General features: G+C 38.3%; 1 protein-coding gene across 2 annotated transcripts in view; it reads right to left on the bottom strand.

Annotated features, from left to right (window-relative positions):
• Positions 1–6,389: 6,389 nt before the first annotated feature.
• The window catches only part of CD38 (CD38 molecule), an 83,375-nt gene continuing 73,530 nt past the window's right edge, over positions 6,390–16,234 (bottom strand). Inside the window, exons 7-9 of one of the 2 annotated variants that reach the window (XM_007496701.3) lie at positions 15,701–15,787; positions 10,524–10,597; positions 7,439–7,557 (exon numbers count right to left, since the gene is read on the bottom strand). In XM_007496701.3, coding sequence (XP_007496763.1) covers positions 10,525–10,597; positions 15,701–15,787 — 160 coding nt within the window. In that variant the 3' untranslated portion in view covers positions 7,439–7,557; position 10,524. Of the gene's footprint in view, positions 7,558–10,523; positions 10,598–15,700; positions 15,788–16,234 lie in introns of both variants that reach the window. The other variant, XM_007496699.3, reaches the window with a different exon arrangement.

The following is a 16,234-nucleotide window of genomic DNA, read 5'->3' as shown; positions in this document are numbered from 1 at the left end:
TTTCAGAATCATGTTTTTAATAATTAAAGGAAATATAAAATTTGTTAGAAGCTGGTGAAAATAAACATGTACTTTTTCCCATCCAAGATCATGGACCCCTAATAATCTGCCTATGTACTCCAGGACTAAAGATCCCAGGTTAAAAGCTTCTCCTCTAAGTGGAGTGCTGTCCATAAGAAGAGTCAGGTCTTGGGAATTCATATTTGATTAGTGGGCTCTTGACTTAATGAGCTACTTAGAGAATAAAGAAAAAAAGGATAAAATATGGATACAGCACTGTGTACACAAGAACAAAATAATATATAATATTATGGCTAAATGTCACCTTCTACATAGTTTATTAAAATTTCAGGTGATAGGGTACATCAGGGAATGGTTTACCTGTGACATTTTACAAATTCTTAAATTCCAGGTTTCTGAATGTGATGTTTTGTCAAGTCTTGTGGGTTTTTTTTTTAATATTAAGAGGGTAAGAAAGTAAAGGGCCTTATTTATTTGACTGATAGAGAATGTAAAAATACTGCATTATCATTGTCTCATTGTGTCATTGTGTCCTTTGTGGCCAATTCCAGCTTTCTTTAATGTCAGTTTAATCTCTGGAATGGATTTGCATGGGAACTTGGTGTCCCTGGTCTCTGGTTGCTGCAGAATACGAAATGAGATCAGCCTTGGGAATGCTTCTGTGTCTATCAGCTTCCTTTTCCAGGGCTAGACTCTGGTCTGGTCTGGGGCTAGGATGTAAGAGGTCACCTTCAGATTAGTTAAAAGCTAAGCATATCATGTACCTGACAGGCTGAAACCCCAGATGAAGGCTATAGTGATTTTCTGACTAACCTAGGAAGTGTGATCTCATGAGAGATTTTGGATCAGAAAGTATGGAGCCTAATTCTGGTTTGGATACTGTGCCATTTCACCTTTCGGAGCCCGATTCCTCATCCATAAAATTGTGAAATGATGCAGAGTTGTTATGACGAAGTACTTTGCAAACCTTTAAGAACTATAGAAATGGGAATTATTTCTTTATTAAGCCCTGACTAAAAGTATGCCAGAGCCAGAAAGAATAGGCTAGATTATTGAATTTACAGTGTAAGCATCTATACCTTGAGAATCAGCAAATACTAAAAATCACAACTTGATTTATTGTTTTGTTGATGTCTAGGTTTAAGAAAGTGATGAAAATATTAATAATACAGATAAAACTTAAAAATGTAGTTTTAAACATTTTCTAGCACATCTCTGGTTATATATCCTTCCCTCTCAAGGTTAATGGTCTTGCATTAAAAATACACACACACACAAACAAATAAACCCCCACTATATTTTGTAGATCCTGAATCAAAGCCAGGCCAGAAAAGAAAGCAAACAAAAAATTGAATGTTCTATAATTATAATCACTGAGAAGTTTAACCCTGAAGGAAAGCTGAGAAAATGTATCTTCCTCCTGGCACAATTTTGGGGGCATTCCAAAGAGGGGTGAATATTCAGTTTTCAACTTTTAATAAGAAAACATGAAGGAAAAAAGGAAGAGAATTCAGATGAGCATTTAGGAAATGCAGGCTGTACCTGATTTGAAGACTCTCCAACTCCACAGTTATCTATCAGAATCACTTCCTCCGCCAAGAGGATCATGAATGGAATAAGCAGCAGTGGCGACAGCAAGGTAGAGAGGACCATTTTAGTGACTGGAAGTCACTTGAAGGTCAAGGAAAAATCTCAGATGAAATTGCAGAATAGAGACTATGGGAAGGTTGGAAAAGGGAGTCCTAGGAGACCAGAGACTCAAGAACAGAAGCCAGTGGTTGCAGATTATGGAGATTAGAAACTAGTGTTACTTGGGGTGCAGAATAGAGCCAAGGAGATTGGATGGCTGAAGAAGAAGCTAAGGATGAAGGCAAGACGGTGAACTCCTTTAGAAGTCACTATTGTATAATGTCCCCATTCCCATCTCAGAAACTTGGGATGAAAGGCCCAAGACTTCACAGAGAAAAACCAATAGGGCTTCAGCCCCTTCTCCCTCACCCTTAGTATTATCTTCACCCTTGTGCCATTCATTCTTCAGCCCCTTGAAAGCTCCATGATAAACTGTTTTCTCTGTGGGGTAAAGATTGGGTCCAGGGGCCTGCTGAAGTGGACACATATTTACAGTTAACCCCAGGGACCTTGCCCCACGTCAACTCTAGGTCCCTGACCCTGGGAAGAAAGGGTATACCACTGCTAAGAAAAATCTGGTGCTTGGGTGTGACATCCATCTCAGTGGAGATTCCCTGAGAGATATCACAAACCATTCAAGATTTCAATCAACAATAGGCCTTGGAGACCAATAAGCCAGTCCATTAACATTTATTGAGCACCTATTGTGTGTCAGGCGCTATGTTACTCTTCTGGGAGTTTCATGTTAGAGGAGTTGGGTCATGAGTTAGTCCCCCTACCAGATGAAGGGAAAGAAATGGTGACATTGCTACAGCAAAAGGAACTTTGGGGAGGACTGGCAGACGGAGGACCCTCTAGTGTTTAAATTCTGCTGGTAACTTCCCAGAAGGGTAGAATTCCTTCAAATTCCTAAGAATTGAAGATTTTCCATTCTTCTCAGAAGTTTCTGTGCTGACATGATAGACTTCATAAAAAAGAGCTGTCAGGAAGGGGAAATTACATGAATTTCCTTGTCTTGTCATGGGGAAGAGCCCATCATCACCAACTTTCAATTAAAGGTACAGTCAATTATTTAATACATCTTAGACATTCCAGTGAAAGGAGGCAGCCTCTGGCTCCATGTCTACTGGGATTCAAGGAATCCAAAGCCCTTATGAAAGAGCTAAGAGCCTACTGAATCACACAATTTTCCTTCATCTGGATAGGATCATTCTGTTTATTGCTAACCCCAATCCACAAGGTTGGGTAGGTGCATACAGGCTATGCCTCCTTGAGAAGCCTGGCTCCAGTTTCCTCTATTTGTTTACAGACTGCACCAATCTTTCTCTGTGTGGTGAAGGATGCATTTCCTCTTTGCCACGGATCCTACACAGCTGTGTTTTCAACTTCCACTTTCCCAATCCTCAGTCAAAGTTCCACTTTTACAACTGTATTTTCTCTTTACATCATAACTTCAGTCAATGGGCAGTCCTCTCACCAGCCTTCTACTGTTTGGAGCCAAACTTTTATTGTGGGTGACTAGCTTCCCTAACCCTGCTTTGTTCAGTCTAACTTTGCCTTTTCCCAAGGGAAATCTCTCCTTTTTCTTTGTAGTAATTCTTGAATTTCTTCCAATGACCAAGGGTTATATTGAAGGGGCAATGGGGCACAGGGAGAGGAGTTACCTAATGAAGTTCTCCCATGCATCTCCTTTTTGGTGGTCCATTATAAAATGGAGTCCTCTCAATAGAGAAAGAAAGAAAAGACTTGCCACACTTGATCAACTTAGTTAATTCGATAAACATTAAGCCCTTACTTTATGCCAAAACTTATGGTCTACTATGGGGGTATAATATGAACATAATCAAATATGGGGTTTTTAAGTTCAGTAATATTTTATTTTTTCCAATAACATGTAAAACACTTTAGCATTCATTTTCTAAAAATCTGAGTTCCAAATTCTCTCTCTCCTTTCCTCCCCTCCCTGCTTCCTGAGATGGTAAGCAATTTGATATAGGTTATACGTGTGCTATCATGTAAAACATAATACCTTATTCATCATGTTGTGGAATAAGACATATTCAAAAAAATCGTGAAAGAAGATTAAGTGAAAATGTTGTGCTTTGGCCTGCATTCACACTCTATCATTTCTTTCTCTTGAAGTGGATTGCATTTTTCACCAAGAGTCCTTTGGCCTTGTCTTGGATCATTATGTTGCTGATAAAAGCTAAGTTATTCATTGTTGATCATTGCACAATATTGCTATTACAATGTACAGTGTTCTTCTGGCTCTGCTCACTTCACTTCAATGCAAAGTAATTTGAAAGGAGAGAGACTTAACAGCTTGAAAGTTCAGGGAAAGTTTTATGATTTAACTGAACTGATTGTTGAAGGAAGATAAGCATTGTGACAGTTGGAGTTGAAGAGGGGTGTAAAAACTGTATAGCTTATGAACCAGTGCTTGAAACCTTGCCTAACGGATCACTGATCCAGTTACATCCCTCTTCACCAAACAAACCAGCTCTTTGAGGAAGCTTTCCACAGCCTCTCTCTTATTCTGTGCCTTCCCTCTGTTAATTATCTCCTATCCATCTCTCTTGGTATGTCTCTGTCCCTGTGTCTATGTCTCTGTCTCTATCTCATATATATACAGACACATATATGTGTGTATAATATATGGTTTGCTTTGTATCTATTTGTTTGCATTTTGCCTCCCTCATTAAACTGTAAGCTACTTGAGGGAAGGGGCCATCTTTTACTTCTTTTTGTATCCTAGCACTTAGCACAGTGTCTGGCATATAGTTGTTCAGCTGTTCAGCTGACCAACTATTTGTGACCCCATTTGAGGTTTTCTTAGCAAAGATACTGGAAGTGGTTTGCCATTTCCTTCTTCAGCTCATTTAACAGATGAGGAAACCGAGGCAAACAAGGTTAAGTGACTTGCCCAGGATCCTATTGCTAGTATCTGAGACCAGATTTGAATTCAGAAAGATGAGTTTCCCTGAGTCCAAGCCCAAGGTATAGTTATCTACTTTGCCGTCTAGATGTCCAGAGTAACTGGCACATAATAAATATTAATTGATCAATTTGAAACTAAGTCTTATAAAGTCTACTCTAAGGATTCATGCTCAAGTTAGAGGGATTAGACACTTATAGATCATTTAATGAAATAAAAATGATAATAATAAAATGATTTAAATATGTACATAGATATTTATATATAACTGTAAGAGCAGGATGCAAAAGGTAAGGATGGAACATTGGATGAAAGAATGATTGACAGTTAAAGACCATTGGTAGCAGAGGATCTTTAGATAAGAACGGGGACCTGAGGGAGCTCTGAGAGTCCCAAGATCCTCTGCTACCAATGGTCTTTTGCTGTCAATCATTCTTTCATCCAATGTTCCATCCTTATCAATGTTCTCATCCTTATCTGATCTTACATAACAAAAGATCAAGAGGTTACACAATTCCTAAGATTAAAAAGGTAGTACAGTAGCATCTCATTTTATACAAACATAATACAAGTGAATTCAGTTATATGTAACTGAATATGCAAGCAAAAAATAAAGGTAGAAAAATGTGTAAAATTAACCTTGTTAATAACTTGCAAAATCCAAGTCATTTTCCCAAATGGCATAGTCTCTACAACTGTTTTCCCAATCACATTCATTCTCAATCTGAGAAAAGTTAATGTGAATCATTACAGTTTCATACCAGACATTAGCTCCCATATCGTCTTTGCTCAGTTCTCACTTGTAACAAGTTGCCTCTATGTCAAAGCAGTGTTTCTCTTTGTTTTATTAATGCTATTTAACTATTAATAATGCTCCAAAGTTCAAGAATGGTGATCCTGGCAGCTCTGATAAGCCTAAGAAAAGTAGTAAAGTGCTGATGGATGTTTGTATAAGAAATACTAATTAAGGAATGAGGGTTGTGTTTATGTGTGACTTACTGGTCAATAAAATGAGGTCCTTACTGTAATTCAGATAAAACAGCTACTCTGTACTTGTACACTGACCACCAACAACCAATCACTAAATTAGAAAGGAAATAGGAACCCCATTAAACCTGAAGCACCAATTCCCCACAGGCTGGACTTTTTATGCCTCAGGGAGCAAGGAAGTCTTTGCCAGAAAGAAATGAGGAGGGTTCTGGTCTAACGCAATACAAATGATTTGCCAGAAGTCATGTAGTTGTCATCTGCTACTTTGTCAGTATTTTGCATATGAATCTGCCCTCTAAACCAATGTTGTGCTTGCTAATTTGTTGGCTCAGGCAACTGCCAAGCTCTTTTGGTCAGCCCTTTGTAGTAACTTTTGCATCTTACAGACCTCTCAAAAATGGGAAGAGTTCATATTTTACTTTTGTCCATTCCTCACTTTTTTTTCAGTTGATTGTTGGACTAGAGCTTCATTTACCAATACATCTTCCCATCTATGCTGTTGTTCAATTGTTTTCAGTCATGTCTGACTTGTTGTGACCCTATTTAGAGTTTTCTCGGCAAAGATACCAGAGTGGTTTGCTATTTATAATTATTTGCAATGTGATTTACTTCTCCAGCTCATTTTATAGATAAGAAAACTGAGGCAAACAAAGTTAAATGACTTTCCCAGTCATACTGCTAACAAGTGTCCAAGGTCAGCCTTGAACTCAGAAAGAAGAGGCTCCCTGATTTTAGGCACAGGACTCTAACCACTGCACCACCTAGTTGCATACAAATATATGTATATTATGAATGGACACACACATATATGTCATTTTATGGGCTCAATATTCTCAAAGAGCTTACATTTTATTGGGAGAAGCAAATTTTAAATAGATGAAATAAATATAATTTAAGGAGGGGCACATCATTCAAAAGTAGTCAGAATTTATTGATCATGGGGAAAATATTGCATAGAAAGGGTTTGGAATGTTAAAGATTGATGGACAGCAAAGGCAGTTGGAGGGGGGAGGGGAGACTTGGAGAGGGACAATTGCTTTCAAGTGGTACACTCTTTCCTGGACCTTGGACTGGAAGGATCTCTCCCTGCCTCTCAGAATAGAAAACACCCCTATTCCTGCATTTTCACAACTGTTCGCTCTACCTAGATTCCTGTAGACCATATCATCAAACAAAAGGATGTAAAGGGAGCTGCTTGAATTGTAAGGCCAGTCTTTGGGGCCATTATCCTGAAGAGACAGGCCCAATCAGCTCTGAAAGTCAGATTCTCTTTTTCCTCTTGCTGTCTACTGCTAAAGACTTTGAACTTAAGAAAGATAGCATAGATTTAGCATGAAAAAGAATAAAAGAAACCCTCCACAAGCCTGTGAGGCCTGGCCTCATCTCAAAAGCTAAGAGAGACTCAAATCCAATTGTAGCAAAGTATAGGGCAAATTCCTATTCCTTTTACCCTGATACCTTCCCAATTTGATTTTGTTATTAAATCATCTTTAGTTAAATAAACACAGTCAGATAATCTTTGAAAGGGTGAGGGGGCCCTGAAGGGAGAAAGGATTTCTTAGGGGAGAAGGTTCTCTGTAACTTCAAGTACTTAAATCTTGAGGTGCTCATCTGTGCCTCTCCTCCCTTTCACTCTGGTATAATATCTGTAAGCAGAGTATTTTATTACATGATCTTCTATCTACCTGCTTGTTCCAATTCCCAACTAATGCCCTATTTCCTTCTCTTCTCTCCTATGGTACCATAGAATTATCACACAACACAGAGAGGTCTTTGGTGCCCTGAATGAGCCCTATGTCAGAAATTGTTGGAAGGAGGGAAGAGAATACCGAAATGGAGAACACAGGTAAGACTTCCTCTTTCTGTGGCTAGGGTTTCAGATCCATGGAAGCTCTTTCCAGGACCTCTTACTCATCCATTCCAAAATTATGGACTTTCGGACTGGGGACTTGGGGGCTATGTTCCCAGACTTTAGTAGCATCCTAGAAAGAAAGAAAAAAACTTCTTTATATAAAGCACATGTGCCTGGCACATAGTAAGTGCTACATAAATATTAGCTATGATTATTATAATTATTATTATTGCCTCTACTTTTTTGAGTAAATGCTCTCTTGGGATTTTCTTGACCTTGAGCAAGTTAATTTCTCAAGCTCAGTTTCCTCATCTGTAAAAAGGAATTAGACTACATGATATCTACTATGATCTCCCAAAATACCATCCCAAAGTGGAATAGACTTCCTCAGTGCGTAAGGAATTCTCCTTCCCTTTAGGTTATTATTTTTTTAGCTATTTGTCCCCAACCTCCGTTGTAAAGCCTTTTAAACTTATTAGTCAGATTAACCACAATTGGACATACTGTCCATTGGCCCCAACATGATGACGCCATTTTGGTTCTCTTTGATTATGAAGTTCAACAGCCAGGTCTTTTAATGAATGTTAGATGACTACTTGTTAGGAATATTATCAATGGAATTATTTCTTCTGGTATGGATTGTATTGATGACCTCAGAGATTTAATAGTCTTAAGATACATTATTATACCTCTGATCCAGTATTTCAAGCTCCTTTCTCTCCCAATTCTATCCAGAACTCTGTGGCCAAATCAGCCTCACCAAAGCACTCCTTCGTGGGTGCCACTCACCTCTGTGTGTAGTCTCTTCCAATTCAAATATAAGCTCTTTGAAGGCAACAGCTATCTTAATTGCTTGTATTTCTAGCCCCAGCACTTAACACAGTGCCTGGTAAATAGCTGTTCAGTTATGTCCAATGCTTTGTAATTCTGTGGACTGTCTTTGGGGTTTTCTTGGCAAAAACACTGGAGTGGTTTTCCATTTCTTTCTTCAATTTTATGCAGTCAGGTTAAGAGACTTGCCCAGGGTCACATAGCTAGTGTCTTAGGTCACATCTGAACTCAATTCTTTCTGACTTCCAGTTCTAGCACTCAGCCTATTGAGCTACTTAGCTTTTCCATTAGTAATTACTAGGATCAGAAGATTCTGAGTTCATAAGACTCAGACTTTTAAAGAGTCTAGCAGAAGAATATCTACAAAGGCTTTCTGTGCAGTAGCAAGCTTCCATATTCTGAGAACATTTTACTGGAGGAAGCAAAATTTCAAAAGGCCTTTAACTGAGAAAAGAGAGGGCTAGGTTGTGAGTTGGAAGAGGGCATTTTGGGACTAGGATTTTCGTGAGAGAAGATTGGCTCTAGAAACAATTGCTGAAGTATGCAAGCTGCAATGCCCAGAAACTGTCAAAGGCTTTAGATTTGTTTGGTGGGGCCCCAGAGGGCAGAACTAGCAGCATTGGGTAGAAGGTGCTCTGAGGCAAAGGTAGGCTGGATGCCAGGGGAAACTTCCTAACAATGACAGCTATGCAAAAGTGGAAAGGGCTGCCCAAGGAGGCGGTGGTGGTGGGGGGAGCCCTTCTCACTGGAGGTCTCCAAGCAAAGGCTAAATTACTTGTATAGCATGTAAATGGGACAATATCTAATGAAAATGGGGAAGGAATACTGAATGACAAATTTCCAAAGCAGTCATAACAAAATGATCATGAGAAAAATCAAGTTTTGACGTAAAAGAAAGCATACTTATGGGCAAATTGAGAATGTGATCTATGCTTCCAGATAAAAAGAATGACACAAATAATGATGATAATAATGTACATGTGCATTAGCTTTGTATAGTTTACAAAACATCTTTATATACAGTATGCCATTTCATCTTTACAAGAACCATGTCAGGTAGGTGCTGGTGCTATTATTCCCCCCATTTTACAGATGAGAAAGCTGAGGCAAACAGAGGTTAAGTAACTTGCCCAGGATCACACAGCTAGTAAGTGTCTGAAGCCAAATTTGAATGTAAATCTTCCTCATTCCAGGCCCAGGGCTCTAGTCACTTCACAAACTAGTAGACTATGCTCTATGCTCTAGGTCCATGCCTGTGTCATCATGACAACATAAATTGTCAGATTCCTGCCATCCCAGACATAATCATCGTGCTTTTAGAAAGTTTGGAAAGAGCTGGTGAACATTTGTGGGCCAGTTAAAACTTTCCCAGGTGTTAGAGGATTACCAACATAGAAAGAGAAATGAAATGATTTTAATTAACCAATCAAAGCCTCTTTCCCAAAGGAAACCAAACACATTATTCCAGAAAGTTCAACATAATATTCATTCACTCTTCAGAATAGGACCTGCAATCTTAATGGAGATACTTTTCCCAATAGATAAAATAATGGTGTGATATTCGGTTTGAAGATGAGGAAATACAATCAGGATAAATCCAGTCCAGCATACAAAAGTACAAGTATCACACATTCTGAAAAGACTTGCCCTTTAGTTGACCAAATAAAAGGTATTTGTTAGGATGAAATCAATGTTCCTTAGGATTTTTTAGTAAAAATAGGAGATCAATGTAGACCTGATGCTTTAGTGTCTTGATTTAACAAACCCATGTCTTGATTTAACAAAAAGTCTAAAATTGTCACCATTCCATTGTATTCAGTCATATCCCATTCTTCATGACTCCATTTTCTTGGCAAAGACACTGAGGTGGCTTGTCATTTTCTTTTCTATTCATTTTGCAGATGAGGAACTGAGGCAAACAGAGTTAAGTGACTTATTCAGGGTCACCCAACAGGTCACACCAGTCACTCATGGGGAAATACTAAAAAATTATTTAAAGCAAATCTCACATTTTTAAACTTGATCCAATAATCATTTATCCTTGAGTATTAGGATACCTAGATAGAAACTAGATGGGAAACATAATTGTTATAAATTATTTTTATAAAGTTCTTGTGGGACACAATAGCACCCACGTTTTGAAATGAAACCAGTTTGCCCTTGTCTGGGTTTTGAGAGATTCTCTCCTTAACTTGTGTGCATTGTCTGCACTATCTGTCTTCAGTGAGTGCAAATTAATAAGAAAAATGATTATTTTTAAGACACCTCAATGATCAGTTCCACAGATTCTGCAAGCTTTTTGCTCTGGATTTCTTACACATTGAATGAATTGAACATCCCTGTGACAAGAGAAAAAAATGATTAGTAATAGTCACCACAGTTTATATTTCCATAAGGCTTTAAGGTTTACAGTTCTGTACATTAGGTAATGCTAGCATTAACTTTATCTTACAGATGGAAGAAACTGAGGTCCTGAGAGTTTATGCTCACAATTCAACAATTTGTCCAAAGTGAAATTCAAACCCATGTCTTGATTTAACAAAAAGTCTAAAATTGTCACCATTCCATTGTATTCAGTCATATCCCATTCTTCATGACTCCATTTGAGGTTTTCTTGGCAAAGACACTGGGGTGGCTTGTCATTTTCTTTTCTATTTATTTTGCAGATGAGGAACTGAGGCAAACAGAGTTAAGTGACTTATCCAGGGTCACCCAGCAAGTAAGTGTCTGAGGCCAGATTTGAACTCAAGAAGATAAGTCTTTTACACTCCAGTTCTGGTGCTCTACCCACTGCACCATCTAACTGCCTTAAGTCTAAGAGTAAAAGTTTAGAATAAATACTCTTCTATCTTTGTGGGGATATGCAAAAGAATGAAAACTTTAGCCTATCATTGCAAGAGTCTCCATGAACAGAATTCAGTTTTACTTTGTAGTCTTATCTCAAGCTTTTCCCCAATACAAACTCTAAAAACCTGCCAAAGGGATTGTCATTTCCCCAACTGATATGACCTTTTTCTATCTCCCTCATTGTTTTCACATTGACCCCTACAACTGCCTAAAATGGTCTGTTGTCAGGCTCCTCTCACCTCTGACTCTAAGTGCCTGGTAATCTGTAAAAGAGAACTGCCTTGGAGGTAACTCAAAAACTATTCATAAAAAAAGATATATCTGTTGCTGACTTGTAACATGGATTCTTCACTAAAGAACCCTTCGGAGTTTTCAAGGGCTAGAGATGTGAAGTAGTTCTCAGTGTGGGCCCCCAAGATTTCCTTTGGGGCATAGATAACACACAGGGAGGCCATCGAGGAACATTGACTCCCTCCCTTCCTCTGACTCAACTCCTTCTTCCTTTTAAAGAAATCAGTTTTGCAACAGCAGTACCATAATCCAATCATAGAAACGCCATTCTATAAATTCTACTTCTTGCTTTTATCCATAATCTACAACAATCCTAGATTGAGAGAATGTCTAGTGTATTCCTCAAAAACTGGGGGCAGCTAAGTGGTGCTGTGAAGAGACCTAGAATCAAGAAGACCTAAGTTTCCTGAGTTCAAATCTAACCTCAGACACTTAGTAGCTGGGTGACACTGGGAAAGTCATTTAGCCTCTGTTTGCCTCAGTTTCTTGATCTGTAAAATGGAGATGGTTGGGTATTGTCCTTTGTACTCAAAGAGAACCAAAATGACATCACTGTGTTGAAGTCAATGTGAGGTGTGGCTGGATCTTCAAAGGCTCTACCACAGGTTGGGCATAAATATGAAAATGGAGATAACAAAAGAACATACCACCCAGAATTTGTGAGGATCAAATGAGATAACAATAGCAAAATACTTAGCACCATGCCTGCTACAATGTAGTAAACCCTATATAAATATATAAATGAAAGCTAACTTCCGCACTAGGATATTGGTGCCAGAAGGGACAAAGACTGTGTCTTATTCATCGGAGTGTTTTTCCTTGTGCTTTGTATAGAGTAGATGCACAATGTTGACTGAAAAGCCTAATTTCTTCTTTATTGAATGATTTTAAAATGTGGACTAATTTAAGCTTTATTGATAGCTAATTGTAAATCCAAAGAGTTTGACCCTTACAAAGGGGAAAGTATTTCATGGAGGATTTGCCCTTTTAGAATTGTGCAGTTAGAGCTAAAAAGAATCTTGGAGGCCATTCAGCTCAACCACTTCTTTATAGGTGAGGAAACTGAGGCTCAGGCAGGGCTGAGTGGATTAGCCAAGATCACACAGATATTATTATAAGCAGCACTGAACTTGCATCTCTAAACTCTAGAGAGTCCTTTTTCCATGATACCCTGCTGAAATAGTTCTGCTGCCAGAGGAAAATGCAAAAGAAACTGGAATGATGGTAAACCTAATGTTCCCAGCCTTTTGAGGGAGAGAAGCTATTTTTTATTTATTTAAAGACATTGAGAACAAAGTCCAGTAGATATATAATAAGGCCTTTGAGGGTTGTAGGCACAGTTTAAAAATTGTATTCTCTGTGAGTTTCTACCCTTCACTGTGACATCTGTTTTGACTTATCACTAAATAAATTCCTACATACTGTGGAAAGAAGAATTTTCTAATGAAAAATATTCATTTATAAAGAATGATATTTAAAAATTTCCCTTAGACCTCTCTTTGAGTAGCACCCTAGGCAGCTTCTGACCTTGTCTATCCCTGGCACTAACTCTGATGGTTAGGCTCAGGGTTTAGAGGGTAGGTTTGCTTGGGAACTTGGCCACTTCCAAAGGAGAGGGAGGTGTGGCGGGAAGCTGTGCCCAGAATCTGTACCCTTCCCTAATATATCTCAAACAGAAAAGAAGTAAGATGTTGGCTTCCAACCAGACTCTTCTCTCAAGACCAAAATGCCCAAAAGTGGTAGCTGACAGCCCTCTAGTAACCAACTTGGGCTCTGCAATCAATCTCTCTGTCACAATCAAAACAAGCATCATTCTCCCTGTATTCGGATATTTGTCTGATTGTGGCTAAACATAGACATCGCTGCACATAAACAAATCTCAGGAAAAAATCATTCTGTTCCAGGTAGGTTTACCACTCCTCATCTTAAGCTAAGGGAAGAAAATGAATTTAAGTTTAGACTTCTTCTTTGTGGCATATACTGAGCTAACCACATCTGATTTTCTGTTAACTTAATGGTCTTGGTAGCCTTCATGACTAGGGAGGAGAGGATAGTTATGTTGTGGGATCAAAAAGATAGGATTTGCTACCAACAGATCTAACTAGGGCACCAGTTTCTTTCCCTCTATGTAAGTAGCTTATAAAAGAAAGAAGAATCTAGAACCTCTGGAATAGTGCCCCTAAACTAATTTTTATATTATGGTTTTTATTGTTCAGTTGTTTCAATCTTGTCCTACTCTTTGTGATCCCTTTTTGTTGGGGTTTTCTTGGCTATGACTGTATATGTTCAAAGGAGAAAATGCAAGAGACTCTTGAAGAAGAGTATTGCAGTTTGGGAAGTATGATAACCTGAATGCTTTCCCAGAATGCCTATCTGTGTACTCCTAAACTCTGAGTCCCTGGGAACAGCTTTATGCATTGGATTGTACAACTCTGGAATTCTGGGATTTTATGAAAGGTATTGAGCAGTTTACTATGTCACAAAGTCAATGAGATATTTCATTCTTGACAATACTTTCCAAGTCCTTCCTTATTCTCTTGGATGTATTTCTAAAAGAGATTGAGGGATCCAAAATAAGTTGTTTTTTTTTTTTAATGCAACAAATTCCTTGTTAAGATAATTCTTTATCTTGGGCCCAAGTGCCACTTTACCATAAATATAAAGTCACCAAAAGAACATTCTCTTCAAAAATCGCTTGATCCAAATTGTGAAAATCAGTGAAAGGTTTTTAAGGTGGAGAGAAGACTTCGAGAAATTTCCCTGAAGCCATTTTAAATTGTTTTATTCATTCATTCCCTATCTATTAATTTCACTGAAGCCATTTTATATTGTCTTATTCATTCATTCCCTATCTATTAAGTATCTGTCATATGCAAAGCAATGATCTAAATGCTTTAGGAGATATAAAGAAAGTCAATACAGAGTCCTAGTCTTTAAGCCTTAGTTTCTTCTGGTAAAATGACATTAAATTTTTGGTCATTTCTAAGCTCTTTTCTGATGAAAAAAAAAAGAATAAGAATGAGATAGTTTTTCCATGACAGTCAAAAATCAGGGCATAGTGGATAGAGCACTGGACCTGAAGTCAGAAAGACCTGAGTTCAAATTTGAAATCAGACACTTAATAGTTGTGTGATCCTAGGCAAGGACCCTAACCCTGTTTGCCTCATTTTCCTTATTTATAAAATGAGCTGGAGAAGAAAATGGCAAACCTAAAAATACAAACAAGGTCACAGAGAATCAAACATGTCTGAAATGACAACAATAACAAAAGTAAAAATCCCTGATTTCAAAGCCTCTCTGGGGCCAGTCATTTCTTAGAAGCCTTCAAATAATATTTGCTTCTAGCCAACATCTAGATTCAAATTCTTCATTCCTATTTATCGAAGAGGTTAAAGAGACTTGTGGAGAAGTGTGCTTAAAACAAAGCCAATGGCCTCTTAATAATGAGATTGGGAACTTGGAGAATAAAGGGGAGCAGGGGCTGATCAACACTTACTGATGTATTAAGCATTTACTATGTGCCAAGGCTCTGTGCTAAGCACTGGAGATATGAAGAAACACAAAAAATATAGTCCCTGCATCCTAGGAGCTCACATGGGAAACAAATTATATATACAATGTTAGTGGAAATTTGTCTTAGATTAAAAACATCAGAGGGAGGTGATGGGGAGAGGGATTGAAGAGACTGAGAGAGAAGTAGAGGGGAAGCGAGTTAAGGGGGTAGATTTGAGTTGAATCTTGAAGAAAGTCATCAAAGTCTGCAGGCATAAGTGAAGGGGCAAGGAATTGCAGGGATAAAAATACTCATTAGAAAAGCAAAAGTGAGAATGATTATTCTCTTTTGAGGCATTCCAAATATTTTTCATAAATTTCCTCTGAAGTTGGCAGTAAAAATATTAATTCCCCTTTTTTCAAATGAGAAATCAGTCTCAGAGTCAAAGGATAAAAGCTTAAATTCTACTTTCATCACCTGTAAGATCTTGGGTAAGTCATTTAACCTGAACCTTAGATTCTTTACCTGTAAAATGAGACAATAGGACTATGACCTTGGAGGTCCTTCCAGTTCTAAATGATTTGAAGGCAGCAAGTGGTAAAGTGAGAGCCCAGCTAATGTCTTCTGACTCAAGTAGTTTCTCCATTACACCAAGAACTTTATGCACTGAGTGTACCAAAAGCCATTTCTGTACTCTTTGGCATGTATAAGGCTCAAAGACAGATACTTCAGGGTCAGCGAGAAGAACAGAGAGAATATTTCTCAGAAAGTTAGGATGCAGTTTCTTTCTATTCCAAGAGAAAGCAATTACCTGTGGTCATTCTCACAGGAGAATGCAATGTTCCTGCCTTCTATAATGGATTTCAGATCCTTGATAGAAGAATCTGAGCACGAGTCACTAGAAGGAAAAGAAAATGAAGAAAACAAACCCTGAAGATCCAGATCTTTCCTGGCTACTGTTTTCTATGCGACCTCAGTTTCCCTGGGAGTGGTTGCTCTTTAAAACATTCTTTTAAAAAAAAATACCCTCACCTGTGACAAGGAATGTCAAAAAAGATCTTGTAGAGTTGGAATGCAGATCAAAGCACACTGTTTTTCCATTACTTTTTTAAATTGATCTTTTTGAAATTTGATTTATGTTTCTGTCTTTGTATCAATTCTAAAACAGAAGAGAGTCAAGGGCTAGGGAACTGGAGTTGAGTGACTTGCCCAGAGTCATATAACCAGGAATTGTCTCAGGTCACATTTGAACCCAGGCCCACCTTGCTCCCTATCCACTGAGCTGCTGAGCTGTTCTCCCCTACCTTTTTAATAACTACTGAGAACCCCATCATGTCACTGATGC

The sequence above is a fragment of the Monodelphis domestica genome, chromosome 6 (assembly GCF_027887165.1).
Source record: "Monodelphis domestica isolate mMonDom1 chromosome 6, mMonDom1.pri, whole genome shotgun sequence".
Classification (NCBI taxonomy): Eukaryota; Metazoa; Chordata; class Mammalia; order Didelphimorphia; family Didelphidae; genus Monodelphis; species Monodelphis domestica.
The sequence above is the reverse complement of the archived record's forward strand: the minus strand, read 5'-3'. Positions and strand labels throughout refer to the sequence as shown.